This window comes from Oncorhynchus mykiss, chromosome 24 (assembly GCF_013265735.2).
Source record: "Oncorhynchus mykiss isolate Arlee chromosome 24, USDA_OmykA_1.1, whole genome shotgun sequence".
In the NCBI taxonomy this organism is placed as follows: Eukaryota; Metazoa; Chordata; class Actinopteri; order Salmoniformes; family Salmonidae; genus Oncorhynchus; species Oncorhynchus mykiss.
The window spans coordinates 28,926,304-28,944,509 of NC_048588.1; the positions used below are offsets into that span (position 1 = coordinate 28,926,304).

General features: G+C 43.4%; 1 protein-coding gene and 1 non-coding gene across 3 annotated transcripts; both read left to right on the forward strand.

Annotated features, from left to right (window-relative positions):
- The first annotated feature begins 1,250 nt into the window (after positions 1-1,250).
- trnag-ucc lies at positions 1,251-1,322 on the forward strand. The gene has a single exon. It is a non-coding gene; the product is annotated as a tRNA-Gly (tRNA).
- Positions 1,323-1,454: 132 nt separating this feature from the next.
- LOC110503390 (EF-hand domain-containing protein D2) lies at positions 1,455-17,137 on the forward strand. 2 transcript variants are annotated; one of them, XM_036961969.1, is made up of 4 exons: positions 1,455-2,004; positions 8,637-8,784; positions 15,181-15,315; positions 16,944-17,137. In XM_036961969.1, exons 1-4 carry the CDS (start codon positions 1,709-1,711, stop codon positions 17,076-17,078), a joined length of 714 nt encoding a protein of 237 aa, XP_036817864.1. In that variant the 5' UTR covers positions 1,455-1,708; the 3' UTR covers positions 17,079-17,137. The 2 variants fall into 2 exon arrangements, with proteins under 2 accessions (XP_036817864.1, XP_036817865.1); XM_036961970.1 differs by having other exon boundaries at positions 1,806-1,930.
- Positions 17,138-18,206: the final 1,069 nt, after the last annotated feature.

The window sequence follows — 18,206 nt, forward strand, 5'->3', positions numbered from 1 at the left end:
ACTCCAAACTCCACTATGGCCAAGACCAAAGAGCTGTCAAAGGACACCAGAAACAAAATTGTAGACCTGCACCAGGCTGTGAAGACTGAATCTGCAATAGGTAAGCAGCTTGGTTTGAAGAAATCAACTGTGGGAGCAATTATTAGGAATTGGAAGACATACAAGACCACTGATAATCTCCCTCGATCTGGGGCTCCACGCAAGATCTCACCCCGTGGGGTCAAAATGATCACAAGAACGGTGAGCAAAAATCCCAGAACCACACCTAGTGAATGACCTGCAGAGAACTGGGACCAAAGTAACAAAGCCTACCATCAGCAAGGGCATTAAAGATGAAACGTGGCTGGGTCTTTTAGAATGACAATGATCCCAAACACACCGCCCGGGCAACGAAGGAGTGGCTTCGTAAGAAGCATTTCAAGGTCCTGGAGTGGCCTAGGATCTCCTAGAGATCCTAGTGGATCTCCAGATCTCAACCCCATAGAAAATCTTTGGAGGGAGTTGAAAGTCTGTGTTGCCCAGCAACAGCCCCAAAACATCACTGCTCTAGAGGAGATCTGCATGGAGGAATGGGCCAAAATACCAGCAACAGTGTGTGAAAACCTTGTGAAGACTTACGGAAAACGTTTGACCTCTGTCATTGCCAACAAAGGGTATATAACAAAGTATTGAGATAAACTTTTGTTATTGACCAAATACTTATTTCCCACCATTATTTGCAAATAAATTCATTAAAAATCCTACAATGTGATTTTCTGGATTTTGTTTTTTTCCTTTTGTCTGTCATAGTTGAAGTGTACCTATGATGAAAATTACAGGCCTCTCTCATCTTTTTAAGTAGGAGAACTTGCACAATTGGTGGCTGACTAAATACTTTTTTGCTGCACTGTATAGGGGCGCCTTTTTCCTGTCATGCATGTTGGTTTGTTTTGCACAGAACATGGAAGCAGATGATGACCTTTCTTTATTTAGCTAGATCATACATCTTTCTTGGCAGGCTGAGATTTAGCTAGTTCGCTAGGCCATGACTATTTTAACCGGTCCTCGCTATTAATGTGGCTAACGTTACTGTTTTGTTTGTCAATCCAGCCCACACTTGTTTGACTGACACTATATCTCCGCTATTTCAGTAATGGGAGTCGTGCTATTTGAGCACATAACATGTAAACATAATGGCAACTACGAAATAATGTCCAGATCAACTCCAATGCTTCTGTGAAGTTAGTACGGATTCACTTGGTAATGGTCGAGCGTTGGTGGTATAGTGGTGAGCATAGCTGCCTTCCAAGCAGTTGACCCGGGTTCGATTCCCGGCCAACGCAGATAGTTTTTCCTCCGTAGTTCCTTTTTTGATGGAGGCTACATTTTAGTACCTGCGTCACCGGTATAATAATTAGGTTCGATAAAAAGGATGACCAAGTAAACATACCAAGAATGTCTAAAAATCAAAACAATTATCCATCAACACCTTGACTGCTCGTGTTGCACCTTTTATGCTCTTATTTGTTTGGGCTCGCCTGTGGTTGGTTTCAGATGCTGTAATATAGCTCAATTTATGTTTTTATGCTGATGTTCAATTGTGCTCCGCCTCCTCGAAACTGTCCAGGGTGAGAGGAGCTCTGAGTCACGAGCTGACAGACACAGCTGACCACCCTGAGTGCTAGGCACACGTTCCAATCGCATCAAGTCCAAAAGTATCCTACGCACCATGGCATCGGACGAATTGGCGAGGAAACTGCAGCCCAGGATGGTTCCCCAATTCAACCCGTGTGCACCAGAGGAGACCCCGGTGAAACCGAGCGACTCTGTCCCTGAGCCGCAGGAAAAAGCGGTGGTGGTCATTGTCAATGATGCCACATCGGAACTCACGGCGAAACTCACCCGGAGACTGGATATCAACGATGGGAACGCTGCGCCCAAGCAAGCCAAGGTATTCAACCCCTACACGGAATTCAAAGAATTCTCTCGCAAACAGATCAAAGAGATGGAGAACATTTTCAAACGGTAGGCTAATCATTTATTTTTATTTGAATATCATTCTTGTGGCAGTGGTTATAGCCTATGTTGTGACTTGACCTGATAAAGAGGTGTCCTCAGTTTTGTCTGCAGGGGAGACCAGGGAACAAAGTAACAGCGGATCAGTTGTACTGAAACAGTTTAATAACTCAAATTTGAGACTATTTAGAAAGATGTTATGAAATGTGTTAGTGCTTAGTGTGTATATATGCCTAATGCGTTTAGTTCAAATCAATCAATGATGTATTGTCTTTTTAAATATACTTGCTGGCTCTCTTTTTTTTGGTAATAGACCTGTGGAACCATTCTCCATGTATTTAAACATGTATCCTTTTATCAGTAAGATGGGGTCTTTTGGTTGGTATAGTTGATGCCAATAATTGTTATTGTATTTTATGGAGGGTGTTTTTATGTAACACAGTACTTAAAATCGTACATAATATTTATACACATTCACATAATTATATAAAATGTCACTTCTTTATATCAAGTTTAGCAGTACAATTAAGATAATACATTAGAATAAATAAAAAAAAGTCAAATTCAGACTTTTGAATGCTAAAAAGATCTTTATATAAATCTATTCATTTTGGCTACTCCTTTTTGGTCAATGTGACATGCCTAAAAGATCAAATGGAAATATTTCTTTTACATTTTTGTGTATTTTCTTCAAAATATCAGTTTCAAATCATCCTTTTTTAATTGCCCATCATTTTTACCATTGAAGACGGTGTTACATTTAACTTTGTAGCCTGTTATGTTTCGTCCCGGATAAGGTGTCAATTGTAATGTTTTACTTTCGGTTGAATTGTAAAACTTCTATGTCTTAGAAATGTAGTTATTCTATCTATGTTGTTTGTATAAAATATTATTAATCTAACATGAATAGCGTTTTCATAATAAGAAAAAGCCGAACAGTGTTACTTTGTTCCCTGGACACTATGCATGTTGCAGGCTAGTCACATCCAGGCAAGGTATTGAGTGAGCATGAGGGATTGATGTCAGAGACAATTTACTGAACACAGAATTGACAAGGTGAACTGAGATTGCTGAGTGACCTCTGTCTACTGCTTGTGGAGTGAAATTGTTGTGGAACTTCAGACTGAATGGTCTTCATCTAGCCTTCAACACTTTCCATTTCTGCCATGAATAGATATGAATAATATATAGCCCTATGTTGCTTACATGACAATAATTAATCTAGGTTGCTAGTCTAGTGTTATTATTGTATAGGGCGAATCCCCCCTTTTTTCTCTACCTCTCATTTAATCCTCTCATAGACTATGTACTGTAATAACCTGCTGTGTGTGTGTGTGTGTGTGTGTGTCTAGAGCCTGCTTTGTCACTCCAGTCTCTGCAGCACCAACCATTTAGGATATTTGTGGACCCAGTGGGGGGATATGGGGCTATACTGGGCTTTACTGACATCCTCTGTACCAGGCCAAAATAATGTTTTCTCCTGGGCCAATGGAACTGTACAGTCATTGTGCAACAGTCTTTTTTCACTGGAGGGACAAGGGCCACTCTTCTCAAACACTGGGTCCCCAGTGACACCCCCTCTCCTGTGCGATAATGGCATCTTTGTGTGTGTGAGGGGGGGACCGCTGACGAGAGTAGACTTTACTGTATACAGTGTTTCTCTGGTGAGGGAGAGAGAGGGGAGATTGAGACTGGACAGCCTTTGCTTGTGAGACTAGTAGTGTCCATGTACTGTATTTGCTCAGAGCTATAGGGGAGACTACTTCAGAGCTATAGGGGAGACTACTTCAGAGCTATAGGGGAGACTACTTCAGAGCTATAGGGGAGACTACTTCAGAGCTATAGGGGAGACTACTTCAGAGCTATAGGGGAGACTACTTCAGAGCTATAGGGGAGACTACTTCAGAGCTATAGGGGAGACTACTTCAGAGCTATAGGGGAGACTACTTCAGAGCTATAGGGGAGACTACTTCAGAGCTATAGGGGAAACTACTTCAGAGCTATAGGGGAGACTACTTCAGAGCTATAGGGGAAACTACTTCAGAGCTATAGGGGAGGCTACTTCAGAGCTATAAGGGAGACTACTTCAGAGCTATAGGGGAGACTACTTCAGAGCTATAGGGGAGACTACTTCAGAGCTATAGGGGAGACTACTTCAGAGCTATAGGGGAGACATTGAACTTGAGGACATTTATTACTTTTGTTCCAGTTCGTCTGTGGCTTTGTAGCTTTGTGGGGCAGGTTTTATCCATCTCTCCTATAGCCAACACTGGGGCACTTCCTAGACATATGTCCGTGATTGACACGTGTTGCAGCATTACCCACCCAGGATAAACACGTGTTGCAGCATTACCCACCCATGATAGACATGTGTTGCAGCATTACCCACCCAGGATAGACATGTGTTGCAGCATTACCCACCCATGATAGACACGTGTTGCTGCATTACCCACCCGCGATAGACATGTGTTGCAGCATTACCCACCCAGGATAGACACGTGTTGCAGCATTACCCACCCAGGATAGACATGTGTTGCAGCATTACCCACCCAGGATAGACATGTGTTGCAGCATTACCCACCCATGTCGTAAGTGTCGTAAGTATAGACTGTCATGCTTTAGAGTTTGGTTTCAGTGCAAAGCTCAGACCTTGATGATTAATTAGACCACAATGAGTTGAAGTGCTGCAAACCTCCATTTCCTTAGGATATCCTATCGTCTCTCTGTAGGCTTTTCATTGGCTGAAGCGGAGAGGTCAGATGTGCTGTCTTTGCCTGACTCATTATTTTCTGAGTGGACACTGCTTCCTTTATCTACCCAATCTGTCTTTCATCTCCCCCTGCTGTCCTTAGCTTTACATGCAGGGTACTTGACCTTCTGACCTAGCCACTGGTGGGTAACCTAGATATGGGTGAGACACATGCTCAGCGGGGGCACACTGATTAGACAATGGCCAGTCTCTCTGTGTCCTAAAGTTTGCTTGAATGCAGTCCTGGTGGCAGAGCCTAGTTGGGATGAGGGCCAGGGAGGGGGCACTTTGGAATGTTCTAAGCGGGGGTACGCTAGATTGATGGCAGGGCCGGGCCATTCCATCCTAAATTATGCCTCTTCTCTCACCCCTTTATACTCTGCCTCACCCCATTATCTTTTGGTCTACCCTCCTCACACTCTCTCTCTTCCCTGATGCTGCACATGCCCTCCTCACACTCTCTCTCTTCCCTGATGCTGCACATGCCCTCCTCACACTCTCTCTCTTCCCTGATGCTGCACATGCCCTCCTCACACTCTCTCTCTTCCCTGATGCTGCACATGCCCTCCTCACACTCTCTCTCTTCCCTGATGCTGCACATGCCCTCCTCACACTCTCTCTCTTCCCTGATGCTGCACATGCCCTCCTCACACTTTCTCTCTCTTCCCTGATGCTGCACATGCCCTCCTCACACTCTCTCTCTTCCCTGATGGTGCACATGCCCCACTCACTCACCCACTTTCTCTGCATTCCATTGGCCTTAACCCTTCCCTGCCTTTTAACTCTGCATAACTCATACTCATCATCAACACTAAACTCTTAGAGAAATATGTGCTATCTAGAACCTAAAAGGGTTCTTCGGCTGTCCCCCCATAACACAACCCTTTTTGGTTCCAGGTAGAATCCTTTTGAGTTCTATATAGAACCCTTTACACAGAGGGTTCTACATGGAACACAAAATAGTTCTACCTGGAACCACAAATGGTTATCCTATGGGGACAACAGATGAATCCTTCTGGAACCCTTTTATCTAACAGTGGAGTCACAATTCTGACTTTTGATCGAGTCACTGATCGAAAAGCAGCCTCTGATGGTAATGCGTTAGTTACTGTGATTTCTGAGGGATGGCTTTTTCACAAATTTCTCTGTTTTCTCCGTCAGAGTCCACAAGTATCTCTGTGTCCGGGGTGAAAATGCACAGACACATGCACTAGCCTGACGCTTGTCTAAAACTGGCTGCATTAGAGATGAGGATGTAGCTCTATCAGCCGGCTCTTACCTGCTCCATCTTCACTCTGACACTAGAATGCCCTATAGCAGCAGGAGTGACCTGAATAGACTCAGAGACGGGGAGAGAGACGGGGAGAGAGACGAGGGAGAGAGACGGGGGAGAGAGACGGGGGAGAGAGACGGGGGGAGAGAGACGGGGGGAGAGAGACGGGGGGAGAGAGACGGGGGAGAGAGACGGGGGGAGAGAGACGGGGGGAGAGAAGGGGAGAGAGACGGGGGGGGAGAGAGACGCGGGGAGAGAGACGGGGGAGAGAGACGGGGGGGGAGAGAAGGGGGGAGAGAGACGGGGAGAGACGGGAAGAGAGACGGGGAGAGAGACGGGGGAGAGACGGGGGAGAGAAGGGGAGAGAGAGAAGGAGAGAGACGGGGGAGAGAAGGGGAGAGAGACGGGGGAGAGAGACGGGGGAGAGAGAAGGGGAGAGAGACGGGGAGAGAGAAGGGGAGAGAGACGGGGAGAGAGACAGGGGGAGAGAAGGGGATAGAGACGGGGGAGAGACGGGGAGAGAGACGGGGAGAGAGACCGGGGAGAGAAGGGGAGAGAGACAGGGGAGAGACGGGGGGAGAGAGAGACGGGGAGGAGAGAGAGAAGGGGGGAGAGAGAGGGGGGAGAGAGAGAAGGGGGAGAGAGAAGAGGGGAGAGAGAGAAGGGGAGAGAGCTGGTGAGAGGGAAAGAGGGGGAGAGAGGGAGAGGGAGGAGAGAGAGAGAGAGAGAGAGAGAGAGAGAGAAAGAAAGATCCAAAAATACAATGTCCATGCCAAAAGCCTTGGTATCTATAATTACTGCAGGAAGTTAGCTGTGGGACAATAAGTCCTGACCATGGACCGTAGCTGTGGCACCACTCCCTTACAAAGGAAGACATTCCATAACACTGTTGTTTTCTTGCCTCATTTCACTTTTTAGTTTTTTGATAGCCAGACAGCCTTTTAGTCTTATCTAAGTTACGTCAAAGCCTTCGTCAGACACTTGGACGGTAGATTGTGGTAGAAAGCTGGGCCGGTAATAGCAGCCCAGAGTAGTATTTTAATGATCATAGTACTGCCTCTGACTAGGCAGCTTTTCTGTTCTTTCAGCATAACATGTTGTTGTTGTGAGATACTGACTTGCCCCGCTGAGGAGCTGGACTAGGACCTGTCACTAAGCTGTGGAGTGGGTCCTGTATGTACAGGTGACAGTTGCTAAGCTGCTCTGTGGTCATCAGTTGCTGTGAACAGTTGTCATACTGGTCAGCTGTGGAGGACCAAACAAAACCAGCTGTCCTAGAACACAGATGGGTGTGTGTGTGTGTGTGTGTGTGTGTGTGTGTGTGTGTGTGTGTGTGTGTGTGTGTGCGCGTGCGCGATGGGAATGAATATGGTGAAAAGTAATTCAGCACGCTTGACAGGGACACGAACAGGAATTACAGTATTGAGTGGGTAACAGTGTTGGGTGGGTTACAGTGTTGGGTGGGTTACAGTGTTGGTTGGGTAACAGTATTGGGTGGGTAACAGTGTTTGGTGGCTTACAGTGTTGGGTGGCTTACAGTGTTGGGTGGTTAACAGTATTGGGTGGGTAACAGTGTTGGGTGGGGTTCAAATCAGTGGTCCTTTGTGCTACTGAGCACAAAGGCTGATTGTTAGGAAGTTAATAGTCCTAAATCAGGTGGTTTTTAAGGGAGGGCATTTAGTTCCTATGGACCTTTGAAGAGTTAGCCTGAAAAAATGACCTCTCTCTTTTTGGTCTCTGGTCTGACCAGATTACACTCCTACCATTCAGGCGTCGGCAGCACATGTGTGTTTGCGTGCGTGCGTTTGAATGAGTGAGTGTGTGTGTGTTTCCTCACTCACACCCAGATCCAGTGCCTCTCGAACAGCTGTGTGAAAGGATCTATAAATACGTATTGTGTCAAATACAGACAGACTCCTTGCAGCCCCCCCCCCCCACATACACACACACACACACTTCTGCTCTATCTCCATCTCACTCAGTTATCTCTCTCTGTTTTTCAATTATTCCCTTGATCTGTTTATCACCCTTGATTCATCTGTTGTTTTTCTGATGACAAATGAGTGTGTTGTGTTTTAACTGTGATTGATCAGGGAACACAAACACACAAGTTGGTGTTTGTGTGTGTCAGTCAAGCAAAGGTAGCTGTCTGGTTAGTGTCAACCACTCGCATCACTATTCCCAGCATCATAACATGTCTGTCTCTCCTCTGTGTGTTGTAATGTCATTGGCAGACTTAGGGACTGTATCTCTATGTCTAGATGTGGCTGTCTGGTCACACTCAGGGTATAGATGCCTTTCACCACATTGGGCCGGTCAACCAGTCTAGGCTGAACTTAGGAAAGGTTTGGCACATATCTTACTAGATCCATGAGGTGTTTTTGAGCATTTGACCTGACCATGAGAAACACCTCTAGTTGTTGGCTATATAACTATCTGTGGCCTTTATGACAGACTTAACATGTTAGTGTAATGAGTTAGTGTAATGTCTGTGTACCTTCCTTTCCCCCTGGCTGTATGTAGACACAACTCTCTGTAGGTTTGACAGTGGTAAGGAGGGCTTCATAAAGTTGTGATGTTATAATGTAAGTTAATTGATCTACCCTCCTCTCGCTGTAGGTTTGACAGTGGTAAGGACGGCTTCATAGACCTGATGGAGCTGAAGCTGATGATGGAGAAGCTGGGAGCTCCTCAGACCCACCTGGGCCTCAAGAATATGATCAGGGAGGTGGATGAGGACTTCGACAGCAAGCTGAGCTACAGAGAGGTGTGTGTAGTGTGCTGTCTACTTCCATGTCAATGTCCTTGTGTGTGTGCCTGAGTGAGTCAATGCCTTACAAGGCCTGTTAATTACAGTGTGTATTTTTTAACTGCAGTAACACATACAGAACCTTCAGAAGGTATTCACTCTCCTTGAGTTTTTCCACATTTTGTTGTTACAGCCTGAATTGTGTTTTGTCACTGACCTGCACAAAATACCCCCATAGTGTCCAAGTGGAATTATCTTTGTGAAATGTTTACAAATTAATAAAACATTTAAATTTTAAATGTCTTGAGTCTAAGTATTCAACCCCTTTATTATGGCAAGCCTAAATAAGTTCAGGAGTAAAATTGTGCTTAACAAGTGACATAATAAGTTGCATGGACTCACTCTGTACAATAATAATGTTTAACAAGATTTTTAATTGACTACCTCATTGATGTACCCAATACATACAATTATCTGTAAGGTTCCTCTGTCGAACAGTGAATTTCATACACAATTCAACCACAAAGACCAGGGAGGTTTTCCAATGTCTCGCATAGAACGGCACCTATTGGTAGATGGGTAAAACATTTAAAAAGCAGACATTGAATATCCCTTTGAGCATTGAGAAGTTTTTAATTACATTTTGGATGGTGTATCAATACACCCAGTCACTGCAAAGATACAGGCGTCCTTCCTAACTCAGTTGCCGGAGAGGAAGGAAACCGCTCAGGGATTTCACCATGAGGCCAATGGTGACTTTAAAATAGTTACAGAGTTTAATGGCTGTGATAGGAGAAAACTGAGAACCTCATATACATTTCTTGGAATTTTAATTGATGACGGCCTCTCTTTTAAATTGCATACTCAACAACTTACAAAAAAATTGAAGCTGAAATTGGGATTTTATTTTAGGAATAAGGCCTGTTTTTCTTTTGAAGCCAGAAGTAGGCTAGTATCAGCTACATTTATGCCTTTACTAGACTATGGGGATATTTTATATATGAATGCTTCCGCTCAGTGTTTGAGATCAATTGACACTTTACCATGGCACTTTGAGATTTATTTTAAACTGCAAAACCCTTACGCACCACTGCACTTTGTATACCAGTGTTGGCTGGCCTTCTCTAGTCACTCGTAGGCTCAGTCACTGGTATCTACAAAGCCATTTTTACTACCTTTTTATTTGGGCCTTTTTAATGTTCAGACATGTGGTGGGTACTCTCTTCGTTCGCTGGACGTTATCCTCTTAACTGTTCCAAATGTCTGAACTGAATTTGGTAAAAGGGCTTTTATGTACTCTGCGCCATCGTCTTGGAACGCCTTACAAAATAATTTTAAACTGGAAGAACTTGTCCCGATTGGTGTTTTTAAATCACCGATGAAGGATTTTGAGGCTGATTCCCTGACCTGTCAAAGTTTTTAATTAGCTGTTTTTGATTTTGTTATACTCTTGTGAATTCAATGTTTTTTTACTAGATTACTTGTAGTTTTTCATGTTGTCTGTCTGTAATTTTTGTCATGACTTGGTGCTGCCTGTCTTGGCCAGGACGCTCTTGAAAAATAGATTTTAAATCTCAATGAGCCCTTCCTGGTTAAATAAAGGTTAAAAAACATAAAATAAATAAAACTAAAGTAATACTGAAAAATGTTTGACCGCAATCCAATACAACACATGACTGAGTACCACTCTCCATATTTTCAAGCATAGTGGTGGCTGCATCATGTTATGGGTATGCTTGATATCGTAAAGGACTGAGGAATTTTTCAGGATAAAAAATAAATGGAATGGAGCTAAGACCAGGCAAAATCCTAGAGGAAAACCTGGTTCAGTCTGGTTTCCACCAGATACTGTGAGGTGAATTCACCTTTCAGTGGACAATAACCTAAAACATAAGGCCAAATCTACACTGGAGTTGCTTACCAAGAAGACAGTGAGTGTTCCTGAGTGGCCGAGATACAGTTTTGACTTAAATATGCTAGAAAATCTATGGCAAGACCTGAAAATGCTGTCTAACAATTTGACAGAGCTTGAATAGGGTAACTAGTGTACTCCCTTCAGGACAGTCTGTAAAAGGGTGTGTCTCATTATCACTCTGCGAGTGTATGGGGAGGGGGGGGGGGGGGGGGGGGATAGATACAGAGAGAACCTGGAGAAGAGTCCCCTCTGCCAGCTGGTTTGGAGACTCTACTTACAAACAGACTCCACAGAGCCCCCGGACAGCAACGCAATTAAACAAAAAGATAGTTACAGTACTTGACACATTAGAAAGAATAATACCAAAAAAAACAGAGCAAACTGGATTGTTATTTGACCCTAAACAGAGTACACAGTGGCAGAATACCTGACCACTGTAACTGACCCCAAATTAAGGAAAGCTTTGACTATGTACAGACTCTGTGAGCATGGCCTTGCTATCGAGAGAGGCCGTCATTGGCAGCTCTCAAGAGAAGACGGGCTATGTGCCCACTGCCCACAAAATGAGCTGAACTTCCTAACCTCCTGCCAAATGTATGACCATACCAGCGACATATACAGTGGGGCAAAAAAGTATTTAGTCAGCCACCAATTGTGCAAGTTCTCCCACTTAAAAAGATGAGAGAGGCCTGTAATTTTCATCAAAGGTACACTTCAACTAGGATAAACTCCCATATCTAGGATAAACTCCCATATCTACAGTGTGCCATCACTGCAGTAATATTTGTACCCTGTTGCCACAAGAAAAGGGTAACTAGTGGAGCATAAACATAATTGTAAATACAACCCATATTTATGTTTATTTTCTCTTTCATACTTCAACTATTTTCACATTTATATCATTTGCCTATTATTTTAAAACTTTTGGGTGTGATGTTTACTGTACATTTTGTATTGTTTATTTCCATTTTATTTCTTGTCTATTTCACTTGCTTTGGCAATGTAAACACATGTTTCCTATGCCAATAAAGCTGTTTTAATTGCATTGAATTGAGAGAGAAACTGATTACGACAGGTAGCACACTTCTGCATGACTTAGGTCATGGGAGGGGGCTGTGGCTATCTCCCCTTCTACCTCCAACTCCCCTCCCTCTCTCTCCTTCTATTTCCTACCCCCTCTCTCACCCTTCTTACTCCCCTCCCCCTCTCTCCTTCTATTGCCTACCCCTCCCTCTGTATCTTTCCTACCCCCCCCTCTCTCCGTATCTCCCCCCCGCCTCTTCGTATCTTTCCTACCCCCTCTCTCTCTCTCTCTCCCCTCTCTCACATACTCACAGGGTTTAACAGGTGATAGGGGCAGCTGAACAGAGATACAAAGACTCTGTTTGGTTTGAGCTCTGAGGCATTGACCAAAGCCCAATCCTTGCTTCTCTCTGCCTCTCATTCTCCTGATTGGAGTAGCTGAGTTTCACACAGACATATCCCATTACACAGCACAGTCCCTAGGACCACTGGTGGTCTGGCTAGATGGGGGATTCTATCACCCTTCTGAGCCTGGTTCCTTTCTAGGTGTCTTCCTAGGTACCTGCCTTTCTAGGGAGTTTTTCCTAGCGACCGTGCTTCTACATCTGAATTGCTTTGTGGTTTTAGGCTGGGTGTCAGTATAGACCTTTGACAACTGCTGATGTAAAAAGAGCTTTATAAAATCCATTTGATTGATTGATATCAGGTCGCTACATCAAGGTCACACACAGAAAACACATCTCATAGGAGGACAGTTCTGACACTAAACCCACAGACATGAACAGTTATAACATCTATATGATGTTATGATATTACAAGGACCAGTTATCACTTCTATATGATATCAGAAGGAACCGTTATCACTTCTATATGATATCAGAAGGAACCGTTATCACTTCTATATGATATCAGAAGGAACCGTTATCACTTCTATATGATATCAGAAGGAACCGTTATCACTTCTATATGATATCAGAAGGAACCGTTATCACTTCTATATGATATATCAGAAGGAACCGTTATCACTTCTATATGATATATCAGAAGGAACCGTTATCACTTCTATATGATATATCAGAAGGAACCGTTATCACTTCTATATGATATGATATCAGAAGGACCCCTTATCACTTCTATATGATATGATATGATATCAGAAGGAACCGTTATCACTTCTCTATGATGCTATGATATTAGACTGTTAGGTACTTGATGTTGATAATTGGTAATTGATGTTGTGAAGCTTTGTAGGGATTGTTGTGACAGACTATTGTTGTGGCAGTACATGAAATGTAGGAAATATAGGACCCTATATTTGGCAAAAAAAACAGTTTATAGTTGTTTTTAGAGCTAAAATAATTGACTATGACCTACAATAACATCTTATGTTTATTTCACAAATGCAGTGCACTGTAACTCCTGTATATATTATACAATCTACTGACCTAAAAAGTATAGATACAGTTGAAGTTGGAAGTTTACATACACATTAGCCAAATATATTTCAACTCAGTTTTTCACAATTCCTGACATTTAATCCTAGTAAATTCCCTGTCTTAGGTCAGTTAGGATCACCACTTTATTTTAAGAATGTGAAATGTCAGAATAATAGTAGAGAATTATTTTATCTTTTATTTCTTTCATCACATTCCCAGTGGGTCAGAAGTTTACATACACTCAATTAGTATTTGATAGCATTGACATTAAATTGTTTCACTTGGTTCAAACCTAGCCTTCCACAAGATTCCCACAATAAGTGGGGTGAATTTTGGCCCATTCCTCCTGACAGAGCTGGTGTAACGGAGTCAGGTTTGTGGGCTTCCTTGCTCGCACACGCTTTTTTAGTTCTGCCCACAAATTTTCTCTAGGATTGAGGTCAGGGCTTTGTGATGGCCACTTCAATACCTTGACTTTGTTGTCCTTAAGCCATTTTGCCATAAATTTGGAAGTATGCTTGGGGTCATTGTCCATTTGGAAGACCCATTTGCGACCAAGATTTAACTTCCTGACTGATGTCTTGAGATGTTGCTTCAATATATCCACATAATTTTCTTTCCTCTGAATTTCATCTATTTTGTGAAGTGCTCCAGTCCCTCCTGCAGCAAAGCACCCTCTCACAACATGATGCTGCCACCCCCATGCTTCACGGTTGGGATGGTGTTCTTCGGCTTGCAAGACTCCCCCTATTTCCTCCAAACATAATCATGGTCATTATGGGCAAACAGTTTTATTTTTGTTTGATCAGACCAGAGGACATTTCTTCAAAAAGTACAATCCCCATGTGCAGTTGCAAACCGTAGTCTGGCTTTTTTTATTGTGGTTATAGAGCAGTGGCTTCTTCCTTGCTGAGCGTACTTTCAGGTTATGTCGATATAGAACTCGTTTTACTGTGGATATAGATACGTTTGTACCTATTTCCTCCAGTATCTTCACATGGTTCTTTGCTGTTGTTTTGGGATTGATTTGCACTTTTCGTACCAAAGTACGTTCATCTCTAGGTCAGAACGCGTCTCCTTCCTGAGTGGTATGACGGCTGTGTGGTCCCACGGTGTTTATACTTGCGTACTATTGTTTGTACAGATGAACGTGTTACCTTCAGGCATTTGGAAATTGCTCCCAAGGATGCAAGGATGAACCAGACTTGTGGAGGTCTACAATTTTTTTTCAGAGGTCTTGGCTGATTTTTTAAAAACATTTTCTTCATGATGTCAAGCAAAGAGGCACTGAGATTGAAGGTAGACCTTGAAATACATCCACAGGTACACCTCCAATTGACTCAAATGATGTCAATTAGCCTATCAGAAGCTCTAAAGCCATGACATCATTTTCTGGAATTTTCCAAGCTGTTTAAAGGCACATTCATCTTAGTGTATGTTAACTTCTGACCCACTGGAATTGTGATACAGTGAATTATAAGTGAAATAATCTGTCTGTAAACAATTTCTGCAAAAATTACTTGTCATGCCGACTTGCCAAAATGTTCTAACCAACTAGCCAAAACTATAGTTTGTTATCAAGAAATGTGTGGAGGAGTTGAAAAACAAGTTTTAATGACTCCAACCTAAGTGTATGTAAACTTCTAACTTCAACTGAATGTATAGTTCTGTTTGAGCCTCTCTCCCCCACCCTGATGTTTCCTTCTCTCCCCCACCCTGATGTTTCTCTCTCTCCCCCATCCTGATGTTTCTCTCTCTCCCCCACCCTGATGTTTCTCTCTCTCCCCCACCCTGATGTTTCTCTCTCTCCCCCACCCTGATGTTTCTCTCTCTCCCCCACCCTGATGTTTCTCTCTCTCCCCCACCCTGATGTTTCTCTCTCTCCCCCACCCTGATGTTTCTCTCTTTCCCCCACCCTGATGTTTCTCTCTCTCCCCCACCCTGATGTTTCTCTCTCTCCCCCACCCTGATGTTTCTCTCTCTCCCCCACCCTGATGTTTCCCTCTCTCCTCCACCCTGATGTTTCCCTCTCTCCTCCAGTTCCTGCTGATCTTCAGGCGAGCAGCGGCAGGCGAGCTGCAGGAGGAGAGCGGTCTGGTGGCTCTGGCCAGACTGTCTGAGATTGACGTCTCCACAGAGGGAGTCATGGGGGCTCGGGACTTCTTTGAGGCTAAGGTAGGAGTAGGTTGGAGGAAGAGGAGAGAGTGTGTGTGTGTATGTATGTGTGAGAAAAGGGTTGGCTGTGTCAACATTATAGAATCAATGCCCATGATGAACCAGGGTGATTGGACAAGGGGAGGGTGTGTGACGTGTGTTAAGTTTCCCAGATGTATAGTTGTGAATACTTGAGGAAATGCAGGTCACAGTAGGTGGGCCACAAGAGCTCAGCTATTTTAAGACCTGACGTGCATTAGCTGGCCTGATTCATTCCTCGTCTCTCCCATCATAACAGGATTGTACACCAGCATGTCTTAGGCCACATCCACCTCTAGTGGACAGAAAGAGAAATACAGTGACTCTGTGTGTTCTGTGCTGTTTTTGAGTTTGCAGTGTAGGTTGAAATGATCTAATGTTTCAGGTACAGATTCAGTAGTGATGGAATTCAGAGTGGTGTTATACAGTGCATTCTGAAAGTATTCAAACCCCTTGAGGTTTTCCACATTTTGTTACGTTTCAGCCTTATTCTAAAATAGATTAACTAGTTTTTTCCCCTCATCAATCCACACACAATAGCTCATAATGACAAATCAAAAACAGGTTTTTCAAAATCTTTGCAAATGACTCTGCAAGCTTGGTGCACATGTATTTGGGGAGATTCTTCCATTCATCTCTGCAGATCCTCTCAAGCTCTGTCAGGTTGGATGGGGAGCATCAATACACAACTATTTTCAGGTCACTTCAGAGATGTTCGATCAGGTTCAAGTCCGGGCTCTGGCTGGGCCACTCAAGGAAATTCAGAGACTTGTCCCGAAGCCACTCCTGTTTTGTTTTGGTTGTGTGCTTAGTGTCGTTGTCCTGTTGGAAGGTGAACCCCTGTACTTTGCTCTGTTCATCTTTCCCTCGATCCTGACTAGTCTCCCAGTCCCTGCCGCTGAAAAACATCCCCACAACATGATGCTGTCACCACCGTGCTTCACAGTATGGATGGTGCCAGGTTTCCTCCAGACGGGACGCTTGGCATTCAGGCCAAAGAGTTCAATCTTGGTTTCATCGGACCAGAGAATCTTGTTTCTCACGGTCTGAAAGAAAGACTCCAGCGGGTTGTCATGTTTCTTTGACTGAGTAGTGGATTCCGTCTGACCACTCTACCATAAAGGCCTGATTGGTGTAGTGCTGCAGAGAAGGTTGTCCTTCTGGAAGGTTCTTCCATCTCCACAGAGGAACATTGAACCTCTCTCTGTCAGAGTGACCATCAGGTTCTTGGTCACCTCCCTGACCAAGGCCCTTCTCCCCCGATTGCTCAGTTTGGCCAGGTGGCCAGCTCTAGGAAGAGTCTTGGTGGTTCCAAACTTCTTCCATTTAATAATGTTCTTGGGGATCTTCAATGCCACATAAATGTTTTGGTACCCTTCCCCAGAGCTGTGCCTCGACACAATTATGTCTCTGGGCTTTTATTTTAGAAATTTTAATACATTTTACATTTCGAAAAACCTGTTTTCACTTTGTCATTATGGGGTATTGTATGTAGAATAAGGCAGTAGTGTAACAAAATGTGGAAGAAGTCAAGGGTTCTGAATACTTTCCGAATGCACTGTATAATCCCTGGCTGTACTGTAGATATAATATTGTGTTGTATGGTGCAGGTGCAAGCTCTAAAGGTGGGCAGTAAGTTTGAGGCTGAGATCCGAGAGGAGCAGGAGGAAATGAAGAGGCAGGCGCTTGATAGGAAACAGAGACGGGCTGCCTTCAAAGAGCTGCAGTCTGCCTTCTGCTCATAATACAGTGCACACACACTGAAACACACACACACACTGAAACACACACACACACTGAAACACACACACACACTGAAACACACACACACACTGAAACACACACACACACTGAAACACACACACACACTGAAACACACACACACACTGAAACACACACACACACTGAAACACACACACACACACACACACTGAAACACACACACACACACACACTGAAACACACACACACACACCGAAACACACACACACACACACACACACTGAAACACACACACACACACACTGAAACACACACACACACACACTGAAACACACACACTGAAACACACACTGAAACACACACACACACACTGAAACACACACACACACACACTGAAACACACACACACACACACACACTGAAACACACACTGAAACACACACACACTGAAACACACACACTGAAACACACACTGAAACACACACTGAAACACACACACACACACACTGAAACACACACACACACACACTGAAACACGCACACACTGAAACACGCACACACTGAAACACGCACACACTGAAACACACACACGTGCACACTGAAACACACACACACTAAAACACACACAAACACAAACTAAAACATGCATGATCATGCTCATACTCACTTGCACATTAAGGGAGGTTTTAAAGTAGTTCCATAGCTTCCCTGAATACACACATAATAATATTTGATTGAATAATGAAAGTTTGATATTAAGGTTATTGTTATGATATGACTGTTGTGATTTATTGTTATTATTGTTCTGATTAACATGATTGTATTAGCTATTATACACAATATTCTCACTTAGTTTAAAACAGTGAGGTCATACCTATTTTAAGAAAATAGATGTTTCTATTTCCCATCAATAATTATATTGTTTGATGTACATTACAGAAAAGGTTATGTGGATCAATGTATTGACCAATTTATGCGTAGAAGGCAAAGGAATGTTAAAATACCTGTGTCCAAAAAAAGTCCCTAGCCACCTTTTTTTTTTCTGTTGAAACCTGTAAAAATCACTGAATATACGTTTTCACTATTGCCATATTATAGGTGGTGCTGTTATATTGAATACTGACCAGTAATCCATGTTTGTTTAATTTCTA